Genomic DNA, 18,967 nt, shown 5'->3' on the forward strand with positions numbered 1-18,967 from the left:
GGGAATCTGAACTTTCTCAGAAAAGAGGTGGACATCTACTTGGGGGGCCTGGCCCCTGAGGCTGGCTGGTCCCTGGCTGGATGCTTGGGCACCGTGGAGCTGGGTGGCATCGCCCTGCCGTACTTCAGCTCCTCAGATGTGAACCTCCCACGCTTGCAGGAGGAGCAGTTCCTCCTAAAGTCCTCACATCCTCCTCTGGCTGGCTGCAGCGCAGCCCCCGTGTGTGAGCCCAGCCCCTGTGTGAACGGAGAATGCCAGGACCTGTTCAACATCTACAACTGCAGCTGTGCAGACGGGTGGGCCGGGAGACGCTGCGACATCCTCATAGATGCCTGTATCTCCAGTCCCTGCATCCACGGCAACTGCACCGTCAACGGGCTCACCTACGAGTGCACCTGTGAGTTAGGCTACACAGGTGTGGACTGTGAGGAGGAGGTGGACGTGTGTGAAAACCACCTGTGTGCCAACGGAGGCACCTGCCTGCACGGGCCGGATAAATACGCCTGTCTCTGTCCTGAGAACTACACTGGACCCATCTGCAGGTAGGTTCAAGTGTGTGTGTGTGTGTGTGTGAGTGTGTGTGTGTTATTCCACCTGAGATATGATAGACTTGTTGGAAATTTAGGTGACAAGAAAATTCTTAATTTTTCAGTATCTGAATGCTCCCAGAACGCCTTCAAAAACATAAAAAGAGCTAAAACCTTACTTAGTAAACACAAAATACACAAATAAATGCTCCAAACTCGCACAGACTCGGGACCACAGCACAATCCAAACAAAAGCCTTCACTGTAAATGTCTCCACGTCTCTGCTCCTGTTCAGCTTTTCAACCAGCGTCGCAGTGAGCCTCTCAGAAGCTGCGTTTCTATTCTAGTGTCAGCCAGAAAAGGCCTCAGTCTGCTGCTCAAAGCTCTCTGGTTCAGCACCAGCTTCTCTCCCCTGTCATCTACCGTTTGCCTCTGAGAACCAGCAGGGGAACGCCTCCAAACATTTATCCCGTAAACACACAGCCTCATGCCTTTCGCCTCTTTTTGCACGTCGGAAACCTTTGTGTTTCACTAAGAAAGCAACCAATGGAGCGATTTCCCTTTGCAGGGAACATCTACGCCGTGTAGTCTTCATCAAAATCACTTGTCTTTGTTTGTTTCACTTGTTTGTGATTCTTTCTTCCTCCTCACAGTTTTTTTCACTCTCCCTCTCTGTTCCTCTGCAGTGAACGTGTGGAAGAAGTTCCTTGGTACATCATTGTCAGAAATGTGTGAGTTCTTTTTCCTTTCATTTCTCAGGTGTCTCAGGTGTTTGCTTCCTGTTAGATATTTGTCTCTCACATGTCGTACGATGCCTCCTGTTCTTTTGTTCAACTGTGTGCAACAAAATGCCAAGAAAAGCAAATATTAACACTCTTTCTGACAGTGTTTGTTGTCAAATGAGCCAACAACTCTTTCAAATGAGTGACAGCTGTTGTTCGGGATGATCCACGTTTTCCACACGGAAGCTCCTCTTACCAAAAATGTACCTTCCTCAAAAAAAAAAGAGCGTGTTTTTGGACAAATTTCAAGTTGCAGTCAGAGCTGCTGCAGGGTTGTAGAGGAATTGCTCACTTTATCTCTCCTCAACATGTGATTTGCCATTCTGCTTGTGTCAAGCAGAGTTCATTAATCTTATTATCTAGTCGCCTCTTAAACCTCTTAGTTTTTCTGCGGGAGGCTAAACAAATCCTCGGCTGCCTTCTGGAGCACAAAAACTACCAAAAACTGCATATTAGGGGTGGGAATCTTCAGGGACATAACGATCTGATTACAATTCAGAGAGCTCCGATCGATGGTGCATCCTTCTCGTCCCTCACCTGGGTGCCGTGTGATTACCAAGTACTTTCAAAGCAAAACATTTGTAATGATGCAACAGAAATTTACTTCCAATATTTTTTAGTAATAAAACAATTTGCAGAGCAATCGTGAAAAAAAAATGATGCAACGGTTTTCAAACAAAGCAATGCTTGTGGATGTCCGATTCATTTGAACAGGAATAACTCTTTTTCAAAAATAAAGAAGATTAGAAGACGTAAATTTAAATGAAATGTAAAAATGCCGTGCGACTCTTGCCCAGGTCCCTTTTCCCTTCTATCTCATAAAAACCAAAGTACTTCCATACATCTTTCAATGTTGGCCGGATTTCTCGGTCAGCCATGTTGTCCTGTGCACACTTTCCGTCCGAGCACTGGACCTCCGTTTTGTTGAGTTCTGCGTTTAGCGCCTCTCCTCATTAGGTTAAGGTGAACTTTAATAAAACACATTTTTGACTTTTTAAATAAATTTATAATTGTTCATGTTCCCATTAAAGATTAAAGTCCCTTCATTGTCACACACACACTGGTGTGTTGAAAATTGTCCTCCGCATTTGATCCATCCTCATGGGGAGCGGTGAGCTGCAGCTGTGGCTGCGCTCGGGAGCTATTTGGTTGTTTAAACCCCAATCCAACCCCTTAAAGCCGAGTGTCAAGCAGAGAGGCATTGGGTCCCATTTTTAAAGTCTTTGGTATGACATGACCGGGATTTGAACTCAAATCTCAAATCTCCCAGGTGGGCACTACCACAAGGCCACTGAGCTGCTTCTTGATGCATCTAAAAACGAGTTTATCTCCCACCCCTAGCAGATATGAGGCTCAGTTTCAGGTTTAAGTCAAATAAATGAGACGTGTTTGTCCCTCTGACTGTTCTCTAACAGAAGGCCCAAACTGCCGGTTTCTGTTTGTGGTGACAACAACAGAAATTACACCTGCTTCAATGGAGGCAACTGCACCAACCGAGAGCTCTCTTGTGACTGTCCACCAGGCTTCCACGGACACAGGTAGGACCTTATTTATCAAGGAGAAATGCCTCCTGCCATAAGTGAAGCCAACTCGAAAATTACAAAAATCCCCCCATCCACTACGGGCCAGTACCAGAAAGAAGAATGCTCGACTCCCATGGTAAAAATGCCAACTTCACAGAAGAAATAAACATGTTTACTGACTGGTTTATTTTAGGTTTTATAGGTTGGGGTTGTTGTAACTCCAGTTTAGATGTAATTAAAGCTTCAAACTATGAATAATAAGGGGCCTGTCCCTTTGATTGACAGGTAGTACATGAGCTGTCACATTAAAAGTGTTACAGCCTAGAAGGCAAAAGTAGCAGAGTCGCTCAACCAAAAATTTTCTGGCTAAAAGCACCTGTCAACCTCCGTTAGCTTTGGTTAGCTCGGTTAGCTTATTGCTATGTCGGCTTAGAGCTTGCTGGGTGTCAATCATCTGCCCCCACCCTCACAGGCCCACACTTGGTTACATTTTTGTGTTTTCCATGAGCGGCGAGAAACATAAAGCGGCCAAGATGGCGGGATTAGGCTTCAATTCTGTTCTTCAGAAACCTACAAGTGACGGCGGGGTGGGTTTGTTCATTCATTTGGTAGGACCCAGCAAACTAACTAAAACACTAAAGGAGACCCAGATCAGGCACATGAAACAAAAACAAACAATTCATTAGCAGTTCCCAAAGCCAGGGTTAAAATAAAATGGTAAATGGTCTGTATTTGATATAGCGCCTTCTTAAGTTTTGGAAACCCCCAAAGGTGCTTTACAGCACAATCAGTCATTCACCCATTCACATGCCGGTGGGGCTGGGCTACAATGTAGCCAAAGCTGCCCTGGGGCCAATGGCGCCCCCAAGTGGTGGAAAATTGACCCCCCCCCCCCCCCCCAGGAAATGCCGGTGTTAATCATATTAGTGTTCACGTAAATGTTAAATTAATCTTAGTTATTCAAGACATAAATGTAAAACAATAAAAATTATACAATTAGTGAGTAAAGAAATAATCAGATTTTTTTAAATATACATTTTTCTGTATCTCAAAATAATAAAAAAAGTTTTTATTTCCATAGTTTTTTGTGAACACACAAACAGGTAAATTAAACTTAAAAAATGTTTTTAAATACATTTTGAAAAAAAAAACCTTTTAATTAACTGAAATGTATTTTTCTGAAATGTTTGTGTTTGTAAGATTTGAATGAAGTGTTTTGATTACATACTGTTTTATTTTTTTATTTTTATAAAAACGAATAAAGGAGCATCGCCACAGGCTAAACTCTCCCATAGTTACCACAAGGACCAATTTGGTGTGCCACTCCAAAAATTTCTTTGGCCCCATCTGGCCACCCCATCAACATTTTCTGGAGGCGCCCCTGCCTGAAGCACACAGACAGAGGCGAAGCTGCTGTACACAGGCACCACCGGTCCCGCAAGACACTTAACCTGGTTACGTGTCTTGCTCAAGGACACAACAACAGCGACAAACTGAGTGGGGCTCGAACCTGCAAACTTCCGATTACGATCAAAATAAAATTAAAAAATATTTGCTGGAGCTATATTTTTAGCATTATTGTTACAAAAACTCAACCAAATAATCTTAAATGTAAGTAAGTGAGCATGTGCTGAAGCGGTTTTCTTTATGCCCTGAATTATTGAGCGTTTTAAGCATGTTTTTATTGTCAAATCATTGATACCTGGGGTCGCATATCCTGCCAACTGTTGTTTGGTGAATCTGAAACTGAAAAGTCTGGGATGCATTGATCTAATTTTGTTCATTTAGACTTGGAATTAAACAGAAGCCCAATTTAAAACAGGCTAACACAGCTTGTGATTTAAGATAGAAACAACAGAAATTTCAGAAAACAGAATAAAAGGGAGCCCAGGGTTTAGCCATGTGGGATGCCCAAACATGAGTCTTTCCTGAAACAATCTGTAAGAACACAGCATTTCCAGCACTTTTCTCAGTGTGACAGGTGCAGTAGATATGAACAGGAACTTTCCTCTGGCTAACTGTGTCTGTAGATGCGAGCAGGAGGTGGATGAGTGCAGGTCCAACCCTTGTCTGAACGGAGGTTATTGCCGCAACCTGATCAACAAGTTCCATTGTGTGTGCGACATGAGCTTCGCTGGAGACGTGTGCCAAACGGACGTAAGCGACCTTTACTTTTATGTGGCTTTGCTGCTGTGGCAGAACCTCTTCCAGCTGCTCTCCTACCTCATCCTGAGGCTGGATGATGGGCCAGAGGTGGACTGGGGGGCAAACGACTGAGTGTGTGTGTGTGTGTGTGCTAATGAGGCTTTCAAAAGCAAATGTTTGGGACTGACTGAAGATAAAACAGACAGAGATGTCTGTGGTTTTATGTTTAATTCTGCAGAATTGTTTTGTGCCTTTAAATACTTTTTTGTAATTGGCAGCACTTTATTTAACAGGCATATTATCATATCACATTTAAATTGCTTATATGCAACAAAGACATGCAGTGTGTATGATACATATACACTTGGTAACAGTAGTTATTGTGTTAAATAATTTCATTTAAACAAATGTATATAAATGATTTTAAGATATTTATAGGAATTATAAAGGTTATACTTCATACATATATAGGATTCCCTTACGTCTGGTGCTTTGCATATAAGAGGTGTGCAAAATGACAAAGCCTAAACCAAACCAGGTTACTTATTCTTTTTGTAAAATTTATTCTAGCAACTACTTTTCCCTAGCTGAACAAAACACAAAGTGCACCAAAGAAGGAAAGAAAAAGCAGCAGTTGTTCTACAAGTTGCCATTCTAAATAATTAAAGGTGCAATATGTAAGAATAAGGTGAGAACCCTACAGCGAGAAAATCTCTAAACCATATCAGTCACCCAAGGAAAGTTATACTGAAACATATTTCATCCTCAGCTGTCTGCGGGGATGTCAGTTTTTCTCCTTTCAAAACAAAGGAAGGAGGGATGTAGCTACTGTTTACCATTAGTGAGTGTGGGGTTGCCATGTCTCCTACAAGGTAATGCTGCAACGTTGGCATTTGTGATTCAACTAACATGCCAGTAACAAGAGTGACAAAAAAGTTATTTCTTGTACCCCTAAGAAGCCACGACGTCTTTTGTGTTTTACTCTAATATCGAGTAAAGAAGTCTAGAGGCTAACGTTGAGCTAACAATGCTAACGGTGAATTGGAAGCAAACAGTCTGTTCTAAAGATGTCTCAAGTCCCTTTTTCAATTTCCAACAACTCATTACAGTGAAATGTGTGTGCGAAGTTAAATGTGGAGATTTACTTCCTCAGATGAGTCGTTCAACATCAAGCTAACAACAAGACGATAAACAACCAGACTTTCTCTATGCCAGAAGCATATTACAAGTGTAGTAAGTGCTCCCTTCCACAAAGCATCCAAGAGTGCTAACACCAGATATAACTATGTATTTGTCTATTTAACCTGCCTTGCCTGCTGGTCGAAGGGGCTGATGGTGTCAGTGTTCGGCAATCTCACCTCTGTCAGTGAGCACCAGGGCAGCTGTGGCAGTGATGTAGCTCAAGGGGCCAGATTTAAAAAAATTCTATGAGTTGGAGGGCTGGATCGGGGGAGAGGTGTGCCGTTAGAGTAAATGGGGCTCACAGGAAGACAATATGGCAGTCCCCTCTAGCTCAATAGCACCAGTGCTTGTCGTCAAGAACCTTCTGGTGTTTATCCGTAACTAGCAACACCCTTGAAACTCGGTGAGAGAGTGATTGCAATAACCAAATCTGTCCACAGGATGTAATTTTTAACTAATTTCTACATATTGCACCTTTAACTGACCAATCAAAGCAGTCCATGCCCTGACAGGTACTAAAACAAAAAGGTAAAGTCACATTTGAATTATTACATTTCATTTAAAGCTGCAGTTCTGCTTAAATGATGCTAAATTCTGAGTTTGTCACGAAGTGAAGCATCTTCTGCATTCCGTAAAACAGAGGAAAATGATGAAATCGGAGTTATTTATAATGTTTCCTGCTGCTGATATCCCGTCAGTCTCGTCTGAATCGGATTTCAGGAGCTCTGTGCGGATGTATTTGTGAACTGTGAAAAACTGTGTTGTAGCTACAAAAGCTCCTGGAGGGCCTTGGATGTCTCACCTGTTCTTGATGTGCGTTCAGAGCGGTGTGTGACTGACTGACTGACTGCTGTGTGTTGTTTTTGCACCAAAGTTTTCTCTCTCTCTAAACCTTTGTGTGTGAGCCAAAGCTATTTTAAGGCTGAATTCTCCTCGACTCTGGTTGAATCACACCTCTAAACACGGATCACGGTGGTCAACTCTGACTCAAGCACGTCCGTCTCTTTCTTCTCGACCTGATGTGTGTTTTTGTTTCACCTTCAGTCTTGACATCTTTCATGTTTGTCCATGTTGAACATGTCCCATCTCAGTGTCCTGTCCTGTTTTTGTTGTTATTAATAATACTAATAAAGTCAGCCTTTAGTTTTTTGTCTCTTTCATGTCTCTGAAATCATTTTCTCCCATAATCCATCGTTTTTTGTTTACTTCTGTTTCCACTTAACCTCCTCACAAACCACCATCTCACTGTGAGCGTGTGTGTGTGTGTGTTTTTTCTGGACACTATGGCATCTAACATAGACAGTTAATCTGTTTTAACGGGATGTAGATCCCAGAATAGCTTCGGTTCAGATTCACACACTCGTCATGCACGAACAGTGAGGAAACACTGCATACGTGTTTGATTTGTGGATGTTTTTATTCAGAAGACACGTTATTATTCAGACATGCTTTTTGAGTGGACTTTAACAGACACAATCCTACAAGACATCTCATTTTTATCTCAGGCAGTGAGAAATATTTTAATGCACGTTTAGTTTAGGAACTCAAATAGTTTTTTTTTTGTAGAACAATAAATTAAGAAGTGACGGCAACAACACCGACGGTCTCTGATGACGGCTGGAGATACTAGCTGAAACATGTCAGGTAAAGAAAAAACAATTTTTTACTAAACGGTGTAAGAAAAGAACAAGAAAACGGATTGCAAAGATAAACACGGAATGAACGTACGAAAGAATCAATTAGGATTTCATCGTTGATCTGCTTGGAGACCGACACAACTTTAATCTACAACTAAATTAAGCATCATGCTGTTTAACACCTTCCAGAGCAACCATCGGCACAATTTATGATAAAATATTAGCACTGGCACAACTGAGGTGTCTTTTTTTTACCCAAGTTATTTTCATGAGCCAATCCTTCAACCTGGAAATAAGATGGGGGTTAGCTCTGACGAAGGTGGCAGTGGACGCCGAAACATGTCAGCAAAGGTAAAAACAAGCTCCATTTGCTCCGTGTTCGATGAAGAACCACGGAAAAATTAAACTGGAAATAAGATGCTTGGATTTGATGAAATCATTGCCTCAATGCTTCATGACGTAACCCTCGAGTCCCAGCAAAGCAGCTTTGCAACACGCCTCCAGTGGTGACGTGTCTATCAGAAGCACCGGGACATTCCTCCACTGTCAACTTGTCCCACTCAGCGACTGTCGAGTGCTCTACAGAGAATTCTCTGTCTCAAGGGTCGAGTAGCCACACACACACACACACACACACACACACACACACACACACACACACACACACACGATCTACTTGGATGGGGAAATAGGGGCAGGGATGCATCATTGTCCCAGTCTGACCATGATGCTCACTCACCAAACGCTACAGGATGCCTAAGTCTCCCCCCAAAAATGTCCCGTTGAGTGCAGGAGGTTAGGACCCAAAGATGCAGAACACCAGATCACTCGAGGCAGGAGCGGTTGTTGAAAGTAAATCCTTTATTTAGGATGATGGGTAATTATCCAAAGGTGCAGGAAGACAAACCAGAAATCCAGAAAACAAACTGAACTACAAAAACAAAGCTCATTCATGAGCAAAAACCTGGTGTTCCTGAGGAGGACAGAACAAAGTTGACAAAGACAATGGACCAACAAACGCTGAGGGACAAGACAGGGTTTTTAAACACAGAGGGAAGCAATCAGGGGAACAGGCGACAAGTGTGAGCAGTGAGGTCTAGAGAGAAGCGAGGTGCCATTAATAAACTAAATGGGGAAAGAACTTAAGCAGAGGGGGAGATAAACCATAACCTATAAAACACTAAATATCTAAACCTAAAGTCTAAGGGCAAAAATAAACAACTAATGACTAGAGGGGTGAGGAGGACTAATAACAACCAATAGGAACTACACGGGAGTGACTAGGAGGAAGCATGAGGGAAGCCTAGAGAGAGCTGGAGAACACAAGGAGACACATGAGGAGAACCTGGAAAGGGCTGGGGAAGCATAGGGACACAGAGCACAAGGGGACACATGAGGGGAACTCAGAGGACGAACAGGAGGGGGCTGGGGACCAAGGGGACACAGAACATGACATAAAAAAAAAGAACGGGAGTCGATGAGAGAACTGTAAAAATACATTTTCAGGCCAAGAAAGCACTTCTTTTTGACGGGCGGCTGCGGCAAAGGGTTACTTTAACTTATGTGTGAAAACACAGAGGATTCCCACTGCTTGTCTCACATAAATGACATCATAAACCAGGCAAGGAGACCAAGGAAAAGAAAAATAGCTGTGATTTTAGTGAACTTTGAGCCCTCACTACACTCCAAATAGAAAGCTTTTAACCTTATAACACACATTTGTGGGAAACCCATCACAACAGCATTATCAAGCTGACGTCATTTCAGATACAACAAACACCAACCGTGAGGAAGGACTAACTAGTGGTGAGTCACGTTGTTTCTTATCCAATAGCACGCAGAGACAGTTTCAAGTCAGCAGTAGATCCCGCCCCACGCCTGAGAGCCGTCAGTGGACTGTGGGCAGACCATTATAAATTCTACTAGGATGGCTTGCCAGGCTAGGGCTAGCCTACACAACGCAGTAACACACATTGCCTGAAATACATGTATTCATCTTTTGGGTGGAAAGTGGAAAACACACAAGTATTCAATTGGTATTACAAAAGTAACTGTATTCTAAATACCATAATTAAAAATAGCATTTTTAACGAGGGAATAAAGATGAAGACCCAGGTTAGAAATCTTGGTGTCCTAACTGACTCAGACCTGAGCTTGACTTGGTCACATTAAGGCTAGAACTAGATCAGAGTTTTATCATCTGCATCAAATAGCAAAACTCAGAGGTCTCATGTCCAGACAGGACCTAGAGAAACTCATTCATGTGTTCATTTCCAGCACTACTGCAATGGTCTTTTGACTGGTCTTCCAGAAAACGCTGTGAAGCAACTGCAGCTTATTCAGAATGCTGCTGCTAGAGTTTTAACTAAAACCAAGAGAACCGAGCACATCACTCCTGTTCTCAAATCTGCACACTGGTTACCAGTAAACTACAGAATCAATATAGCTTACTCAATGGCATCGAGCCAAAATACCTGTTGGATCTCCTTACCAGCTGTCTGTGAGATCATGGTCATATTCTGGCTCGATTTTTGAGAGATCCTGAAAATAAAATCCAAACATTTCCACAGATTAAACACGTCTTCAGGAAGTCTGAACAGGGATCCTGTTCTCTCAGGCAAAAACACATTTTGGGGTTATTGGCATTATTTAAAGTGCAGAAAGAAACAACTTCTTCAGTTCCCCACTAGCTACACGGAGAGACTGGGTGTCACTGTTTACAGTCCAGATGAGGAGGGATCCGGATTCAACATTACCTGGATACGGAGGAGCGGGCCGTGATTACACAATCATGCCCCATCCAGAGGTGAAGGGCAGAAACAGCCGAGACAGGAAAATGTCTGAAGCCAAAAACTGCTTAGGGGTGTTTTGATTATGAAATAAGAAAATAACACAAGCTCCAAGAGGTGGATTCTGCATGATGTAGTCCCACAACACTAAAGGCCTAGCCCCCTCTGCAGGGATGCATGTTACATTTGACCTTTAATTACAACTTTTTGGCAGCAAGAGACAAAAAAGGGCTTGATTATCTTATTTTAGTATTTTCAAAATTAACTTTTGTCTTAATTTTTAAAATCTTTTAAGTAAACAATGACACCTATGAAGGTTTATTTAACCACGTATTTGAAATTTACTCATTTATTCTATAACTTTTTACGTAAACTGAAAATTTAAGTTTGTTTAAAAGCAACACAGGTAGTCCAAACAGCTGCACAGATCCAGAACTACTCCAGTCTCCACAGCCTCCCTCAGCTGCACCATCCTTTTTATTTTCTACCTATTTCGTCAAGCCTGGACGCACGAGTGTGCATGTGTGTGTGTGTGTGTCCTTTGCAGGCACAGGTAGCCCTGACGATGAGGAAACAGAGAGGGGAGAGGAAATGGGAAGCAGTTTTTCAGAGCTGGCACTGATGTGGCCATCCTTTGAGAGCGAGAAAAAGCGGAGAGGAGGAAATGTGCTTTGCCAGCAAAAATAAAGCAGCAGCATCTGGCGCTGAAGTGCAGTTTCAGCAGAGAGCTGGTGGCATTCACAGAAGTTCGGTCTGCTTCACAGAAACGTATGAGGGCAGCTTATCTGGCAGACACACACACACACACACATATATATGTATGCACACACACACGGAGCAGGTTGATAGTGCTGACAGCAGGGAAGCATCGCTGCCGTCTCTGTGCGCGAGGCTTCAGGGTGGCCTCGCTGTGCACCTCAGAGACTGGTTAGCTAGACATCTCTGTGTCTGTGTGTGTGGCAGTCGATGACTGATGGCAGGTCCTGGCTGCAGGCTGCTCCGGCTCGCTTGTGTCACACTCGCTCTGACAGCCAACTGTGCTGCAGTGACAGGTAAGCACTTTCCAAGAGTCAACAAAGAACTTGCAGCAAGGGAAAGAAACTCTCATGTCTGCAGCGTCAAGCATGAGCGCACAAGTTATTTTTTGCCCGGGGATACGAATGGTTGTATTTTAAATTAGAATTACTGTATGTTTCCATGTTGATTGCTCAGTGTAAAGTTTGCTGACTTCTGAGACTATTTTTGTGTAACCTGACAAGTTCTGCAAGAAGCTTTTAGTCATGAAGATGCTGTCAGCTGTTGTGGAGCCAGACTTACAGCTGTTGTGACTTTGTAGCAGCCACTCAGAGACTCACAACTATCACCCCATCGACAACTCCTGATGTAAGTGCTGCCCCGTGTTCCTGCTGCTGATTAATGAAGGTCTGATCGGTGATGGAGACGTTTCTGGTGGTGGTGTTGGTGACGGGGCGCATGCGTGTTTGCGGTGTGCTAAGATCAAAAGGTCACAAAGCTTTAAGTGAGAATGTGAGAAGGTTTCTAAAGCTCTGGGATGAAAATCAGACACTTCATGTAAAGCTGCTTTTATTCCCACTTTAAATAAGTTGTGTGTGTGTGAGGGGTATTTTGGGGTGTAAGACTGCTGTGCCAGGGCTGATGGGATCATCCGGCAGCATCTTGGCTGTATGTGTGTCTGTTTGTGATCCTTCACAGACGGAGCGTGCTCCATACAGCTCGCGGGTAGCTGCCGTGCTGGCACCGTGTCTGGTCGGCTTGGCGATCACGGCGATGCTGGGGCTGGCGCTCGCTGCAGCCAAGCTGCGAGAGAGGCGGCAGACGGAGGGAGGTTTCAGTCCGCGGCGGCTCCAGGCTCCTGGTGGTTGCAACCCACCTGCTGAGCTGGGAAACACATCCATCAGCACTTTGGCAGAACGCGTGGAGCGCCTTGTGTAGTGTAAAAGAGTCGGTGTGTGTTTGTGTGTGAGAGTGAGAAATAACACCAAAAAAGAAGCTTTAGCATCTTTGTTTCCAATAAATCACATGATCCGCTCTGTCCCTCCAGCTGACCTCTGAGGGTTTGACCTCCGACCTCTTGCTCTCTATAAGCCTGGCGTCTGTCATCCTACTGTTGGTTGTGATCCTGACCTCTGTCAGCTTGGTGATGGCGCTTAACCGACGCGCCACTCATGGCACCTACAGCCCCAGCCGGCAGGAGAAGGAAGGATCCCGCGTGGAGATGTGGAGCATCACTCAGCCACCGCCGATGGAGAGACTGATATGAGATGCATGATTTACATGCAGGCTGTTAATCTGAGGGGATCAAAGACATAAAACTGTGCAACACTTCTGAAAAGCAGAAGGTTCGGTTTGGATTCAGTTACCTAGATCCTGCACCGTTCACTCTGCTGCATTTCTCTGCAGGAACACCGGATCAATGCTTCAATCATCTGAGTGCTGCAAGGAACCAAACAAAGATGGAGTTTGTTTAGTGAACCACTTCTATTAGTTTTACAGTGAGCAAATAAAAGAAAACTGAACTGTTTCATCTCTCCATTCATTTAAAGAACATATGTTACAGAAAACTGGCCCTTTGCATCCTTTTGTGCTACCATGTGGGTCTACTGCCTCTATAAACACTCCAAATGTGAAATAACCTGCCTATCGCTTTTCTGTTAGTGTCTGGTTTTAGGAACTATGTGCCTGTTACTGTTTGTAATATTACAAAAAGGAAAATTAGACGAGAACCACCTCTCACGTGCAAGAGATCTTCTACTGGAGGAGCCCTTCCTTCATATCGGAGCTTCTTAGCTTATAGCAGCTTGAGTGGGGGAATGGGTGGGCATGGCCAGCTCCAGCTTGTATTCTTGTAATGGGCCTCTGAAATGGTTCATTCTGGAAGGTACTGAAACTGTCAAGGATAAAACTGCTGAAATGAGAAAAGGATTTAGGCCAAAGAACTTCCTGAACATATTTGGCATCGACTATAACCACCAGAACTTGTAAGTCATATGTCCCCTTTAAATGTTTAAATTTGTTCATTCAAGCAGCTTGTTTTTAATTTATTTATGGACAAATATTTTAAACTCCACTGACACTGTAGAATGTTTTGATGTTTGAACAAAATGATTTAAAAAAAAAGTCACATTTTGTGTTGAATAGACCCAAGTTTAGACTGTATTGTGTGTATGGTGCCATAATTATTTTAAACTGTGGTTTCTATAGTTTTTTTATGTGCTGCCTAAATAAACTGATTTTATTTATTTTATGACCATAATGCATCATTTTAATAATAAATAATAATACATCAAACTTATATAGCACTTATTTAGGACACTCAAAGACGCTTTTTCATACACTGCCAGTGATGGTAAGCTACTTTGTAGCCACAGCCGCCCTGGGGCGGTCTGACAGAGGCGAGGCTGCCATTTGGCACTGTCGGCCCCTCTGACCACCACTAACACAGGCAGGTTGGGTGAAGTGTCTTGCCCAAGGACACAACAGCAGAATACCCCTGACGGGAGCTGGAATCGAACCCATGACCCTCCGATCATGAGGCAACCCGCTCTACCACCTGAGCTACTGCTGCCCCCTATTAGAAAGCTTTTAAAGAGGATGCATCAACTGATATGCTGATGACATAGCACTCTTGATCTTCTTAGTCCCTACACCTCCAGCAGGTCCCTGAGGTCCAGTGATCAAAGCCTACTGGTTGTGCAGCACCAGGCTAAAGACCAAAGGTGACAGATCATTTGCTGCTGTGGCCCCCAGACTCTGGAACTCTCTCCCCCTGAGCCTGAGATCAGTGGACTCAGAGGTCTCCTTTAAAAAACAGCTGAAGACTCACGTGTTCAAGCTGGCTTTTGTATGACCTTCTTCACCACTCTCTTTATTCTGCTCTCCCCACCTATTCCACCTTCCTCAGGATCTGCTGATTTCCCTCTTTCCTATTCACTCTCTCAACATTTTTTTAATCTCAATTGTCTATTTTTTGCTCATTTTAAATATATTTTTAACCATTTTCTAAATTCCTTTTTATATTTTTACATTTTTTGTTTTTGTGAAGTGCCTCGTGATTTTTATCTTGATTTAAAAAATTCATTATTTAAATTAAAAAACTGTTTTAATAGTGAGTTTTCGTGTTTGTGTCCCTCTAACTTTCACAGCAGCAGAGCCAGATAATTGTTCAGTCTTTTACTTTTATTTCTATTTACTGTAAACAGTAAACCTAGATGTTCTCATTTGGGATTCTGGGAATCGGCAGGGATGGTTTAATAACAGTGGGAAAACCCAAGTCATTAAAGATCTGTTCATTCTCACGCTTGTGTGCCTGTGAAAATTTAAATAAAGGTGCACATTTTAAATGTTTACCTCAACATTTTATTGAATAAATCAGATATTTTGTAAATTAAAATAAGGGAACTTTATAATGATGAATCTAGTAATGATATGAAATGAGTCCAGAATTAAAGCATTTAATGGTTCCATTTATTTTTTAGTTCACAGTGCATACAGATGTGTGCAGATGTACCAAGTTACTCACCAATATCACATCAGATTGACCTCAGCTGTGATGAGAGCATGCAAGTGTGCACACCATCAGAAAACAGAACTAGACATCAGTAAATAGAAACACCAAAGAGTTAATCAGAATTACAACAGCCAGACTCATGGTGAAAAGAATCTGACTGGAAGGTTTGGTGAAGCGCTAAAAGCACCAAAATCAGCTTTAAACAGAGTCTGAGGGAACGGTGTTAATTTGATTCTGAGTTTATACTTTAGTGATCGCTGCTACATCAGTTACTGATCATTTTATTATTCACACAGTGTCAGAAACCTGAACTTCTCTTCTACAAACCTAAAAATGCTACGCTCTTTTATCGTGTGAAATCTAGTAAATGGGCCCAAATCTTCCTCAGCAGCTGTTTTTGCAGCTTTCACAGATTTACAGCAGAAATGTTCGTTTGGCTTCATGAAAAGGCGCTTTCAGCTGTCAGAACACAATGCATCATTAAATACTGAAAGAAACACGAGATTACATCTGTGAAACCAAATCAGACCGTACACGTAGATAAATGTCACTCTGCTTTTTTCCGACTCCAAACTCTTAGATTCCCCTGCACAGGAACGGCTGCACGAGACGTTCTCTTCTCTTGTTTTTCAAAAAAATAAAATCTCAAACATTCAGAGCTCAGGTGCCATCTCTTTACAATACTACACCGATCAAATATTATCCATGTAAAATATACTCAAGCCAGAAAAAATACACATCTGCTCTGCTGAAAATAAACTCTCATCAATAAAAAAAGAAACTTCCTCTGAGGACGTTTGTGGATAACGCATGGAAGAAAAACTGAATGTAAAAGGAAACACACTGATGGTGATTTACAATCAGAGAGAATCTAATGAAATCAAAATTTAACACAAGCAGGTGGTTTTCCCTCCACCCAGAGCAGAAAACACTGAGGAAGTCCAACCGGACCAGAGCTGAAAGAGAGAAAAGCGCCAGTACGGGTTCTGCTCGGGTTTGGTCCAGAAGAGCTCTGTTGTATAAAAATGTTCAGCGCTCCTTACAGTGATGCAGGGTGGTCTATTTCTATAATACTTTACCTTCTTGTGATTACACTATATAAGGCGCGCGCGCGCGCACACACACACACACACACACACACACACACACACACACACACACACACACACACTTAAATATTCTATTATTTCAGGGGCATGCAGCAGTTACATCTCATTTGTCACGCTGACCTCTTTAAGATTATATTTTTAAATATTTGCATAGAACACAAGTTTACTAAAGTGTTTCCAGTGAACAGGGCCGGTGCAGATTGCTCGAGTGTGTGTGTGTGTGTTTTTATTTGGAATTACCAGGATGGATTCTGGAGCTTTTAGAAAGACGCCAAAGTCTTTATGAGCAAACCGTTAACGCAGAGCAGCACTCAAGGAGTGAAGGAATAGCTGCTGTTAAAGTGCCGCAGCGACTGGCGTCTGGAATAAATCACAAGAACAACGAAGCATACATGTAGTAACCCGAGAGCATGGAAATGTGTGTGTGTGTGTTTTATTCCGAGTCCGCGGTGACGCAGGCCGCAGCGATCCTCTCCATGGGAGAGTCGCTAATAAAAACACTTTAGACCCTGAACATGTTACGTCCAACCGAGCGGCTCGAGGAACGACGGTGTGCACCCCCCCCCCCCCCACACACACACGTTACAGTCACATGATCGGATTCATCATGAAAGCAGGAAGATGGAGACGAAAGGAAACGATGAGATGCTGTCAGCAAATCCCACGACGGCGCAACGCTAATGACTTGACAAGTTCTGAGTTAATCGTGTTTTTGTGACCCGTTTTTAAAGTTTACATCAAGAAAAACGCCTGGAGGTGAAGAAGTGCCACAGAGAAATCTGAACGCACACAGATTACAAAACCCAGTTTGACTCTGTTCGTAGGATTCTTGTTGCTCAAACTTCAAAAGATAAAAATTTCCCACCTCCAAGAAAAACTTCCTAAATTTGACCAACGACTGGTCTCAGATTTTAAATGGAGTCATGTGCTTTTAACGTTTAGCCGTTTGTCTTCAGAGAGACGGGAGCGTCCTGAGGAACCGACAGCAGGATCCAGAAGGACGCCTCGACACGAGGGCCTAGAATGTGGAATAGCTGATCTGATTCTGTTCACTAAGCTGCTGCCAGATCTGAGGTTTGAGACATCAAAACAAACCTGCGTCTGTTTAAGGCGTTGTGACAGAAATCATTACTCACACGGAAATTATTCTTCCAAAAGTCCTCCTGGACTTGTTCAGGTGAGTTTAGTACCAGGTATAAATTAATCTACGAGTGCAAATTCATCCTGTGAACAGTTGAGAGGACAGTGAGTTCAGCAGAGGCGCTGAAGAGATTTAGTCCCTTTTTTAATCCGTACCGACTCGTTTTCTAACTTGTGTCAGAATCAGACGTACAACATGAACATAACCGAAGGGAAGGGGAAGCACTGCAAAAGTCAGAGTCCGAGGCCGAACCGAGGAAATTAATGAGACATAATCCAGATCATTTGTGATTAAATGGCAATAAGAAAAGGAGTCAGAGGAAAAACATTCTCTTTCACAGATAAAAGCTGAAAACGTGTCAGAAATGAGGTTTGTTGTGCTGGTTTAAGGACCATCTCTGAGTATCTCACTAATAATCCAGGTTTAGTTTTACACGAGGAGGCTCTTTAGGGAACTGACAGACTTGTGCAGTGCACCGTTCCACATTCTGCTTTGTTCTGGCCTACGTCAGGTCCACTCGGGCTCCTGCTCTGACTCAGAGGAGCAGAACCGGAGACATTCTTTAGGACTTGTCCGTGGCTTTGCCCTGGACCTGGTGGTGACTATTGTTACAGTGAACTTGTGAAAGCTGTAGGTTGCTGAAGTAACACATGGAATCAATCTCCTCCAGGAGGCCTAGATCCGGTGCCACCGCCGTTCCCGAGCCTTTACCCTGCCCAAGACACAGACCGAGCCCCAGGAGCCAGTCCTGGGACACCTGCCTCTCCCAAGGGACCTGCATCGTTGCCTGGCTGTTCTTGGTTGGACTCCCCGGGCCCTGGCTGAGAACTTTGCTGACTGGCCTCTGGTGTTTACTCAGTGTGTCTTTGGTCAGAACCTTCCTCCTCTGGATGCTGCAGGATGCAGTCTGGTTCTGGTCTTGAGAAGGCTCCAGGTTGCTCTGAGGATCTGAGCTGGTCCGTGAGCGGCTCGTTGGCACTGGAGAGGATGTGGAAGAGGGGGAGCTGTAGGTGTGTGAGAGTTTGGGAGAGGCGGGTGTAACTCTGTGGGACGGTAAGGGGGAGTAGGAGAAGCGATGGTGTCCCGACTGCTGTCCTGAAGCAAGGTTTGGGTTGGGATGTGGCTTGGCGGAGGATGAAGGGGGATGGTCTGACTTGGAAACATCAGTATTCCGGGTAGCTGCATTGGAGGGACCAGCTGCAGGTTTATGTGACACCTTCAGGCTGCTCTTGGTGGGTTGTCTCCGTGGGGACGGTGGAAGGTGTTTTCCATAGATGGCGCTGTCATCCTGACCCATATTCCAGCCACCGTGATCCGAGTCCGGAGCACAGCTGCTCTCCACGGCAGGGCTGGACTCCTTGCAGGGAGGGGGCTTAGTCTTCTAAAGATGAAACAAGGAAAAAGCTTTTATTAGGAAAGAAATCCACCTTCCTTTTCCCTGGAAACTGATCACACATTAGTCACTGTGAACAGAGGAATACCAAGCGGCACATCTCCTGACTGAAGACACCTCCATCACACCAGATCTGTCATCCGGGGCACTCTTCGCCTCTGTAACCCCAACACCCCCGGTGACGTCAGAAAGTGTTATAAAACTAACTGTG

The 18,967-nt window shown here is 43.6% G+C and overlaps 2 protein-coding genes across 15 annotated transcripts in view; one reads left to right on the top strand and one right to left on the bottom strand.

Annotated features, from left to right (window-relative positions):
* The window catches only part of crb1 (crumbs cell polarity complex component 1), a 31,106-nt gene extending 18,056 nt beyond the window's left edge, over positions 1-13,050 (top strand). For 3 of the 4 annotated variants that reach the window (XM_015970889.3, XM_070554231.1, XM_070554232.1), the window contains 6 exons: positions 1-542; positions 1,214-1,258; positions 2,725-2,847; positions 4,863-4,989; positions 12,299-12,551; positions 12,648-12,783. The exon at positions 1-542 is cut by the window's left edge and continues 416 nt beyond it. In XM_015970889.3, coding sequence (XP_015826375.3) covers positions 1-542; positions 1,214-1,258; positions 2,725-2,847; positions 4,863-4,989; positions 12,299-12,538 — 1,077 coding nt within the window. In that variant the 3' untranslated portion in view covers positions 12,539-12,551; positions 12,648-12,783. Of the gene's footprint in view, positions 543-1,213; positions 1,259-2,724; positions 2,848-4,862; positions 4,990-12,298; positions 12,552-12,647 lie in introns of all 4 variants that reach the window. The other variant, XM_015970890.3, reaches the window with a different exon arrangement.
* Positions 13,051-15,048: 1,998 nt separating this feature from the next.
* The window catches only part of dennd1b (DENN/MADD domain containing 1B), a 127,532-nt gene continuing 123,613 nt past the window's right edge, over positions 15,049-18,967 (bottom strand). For 10 of the 11 annotated variants that reach the window (XM_015970893.3, XM_015970892.3, XM_070554241.1 and 7 more), the window contains one exon: positions 15,049-18,744. In XM_015970893.3, the coding sequence (XP_015826379.3) occupies positions 17,926-18,744 (819 nt within the window). In that variant the 3' untranslated portion in view covers positions 15,049-17,925. The remainder of the gene's footprint in view (positions 18,745-18,967) is intronic. The other variant, XM_015970895.3, reaches the window with a different exon arrangement.

This window comes from Nothobranchius furzeri, chromosome 8, assembly GCF_043380555.1.
Source record: "Nothobranchius furzeri strain GRZ-AD chromosome 8, NfurGRZ-RIMD1, whole genome shotgun sequence".
NCBI classification, from domain to species: domain Eukaryota; kingdom Metazoa; phylum Chordata; class Actinopteri; order Cyprinodontiformes; family Nothobranchiidae; genus Nothobranchius; species Nothobranchius furzeri.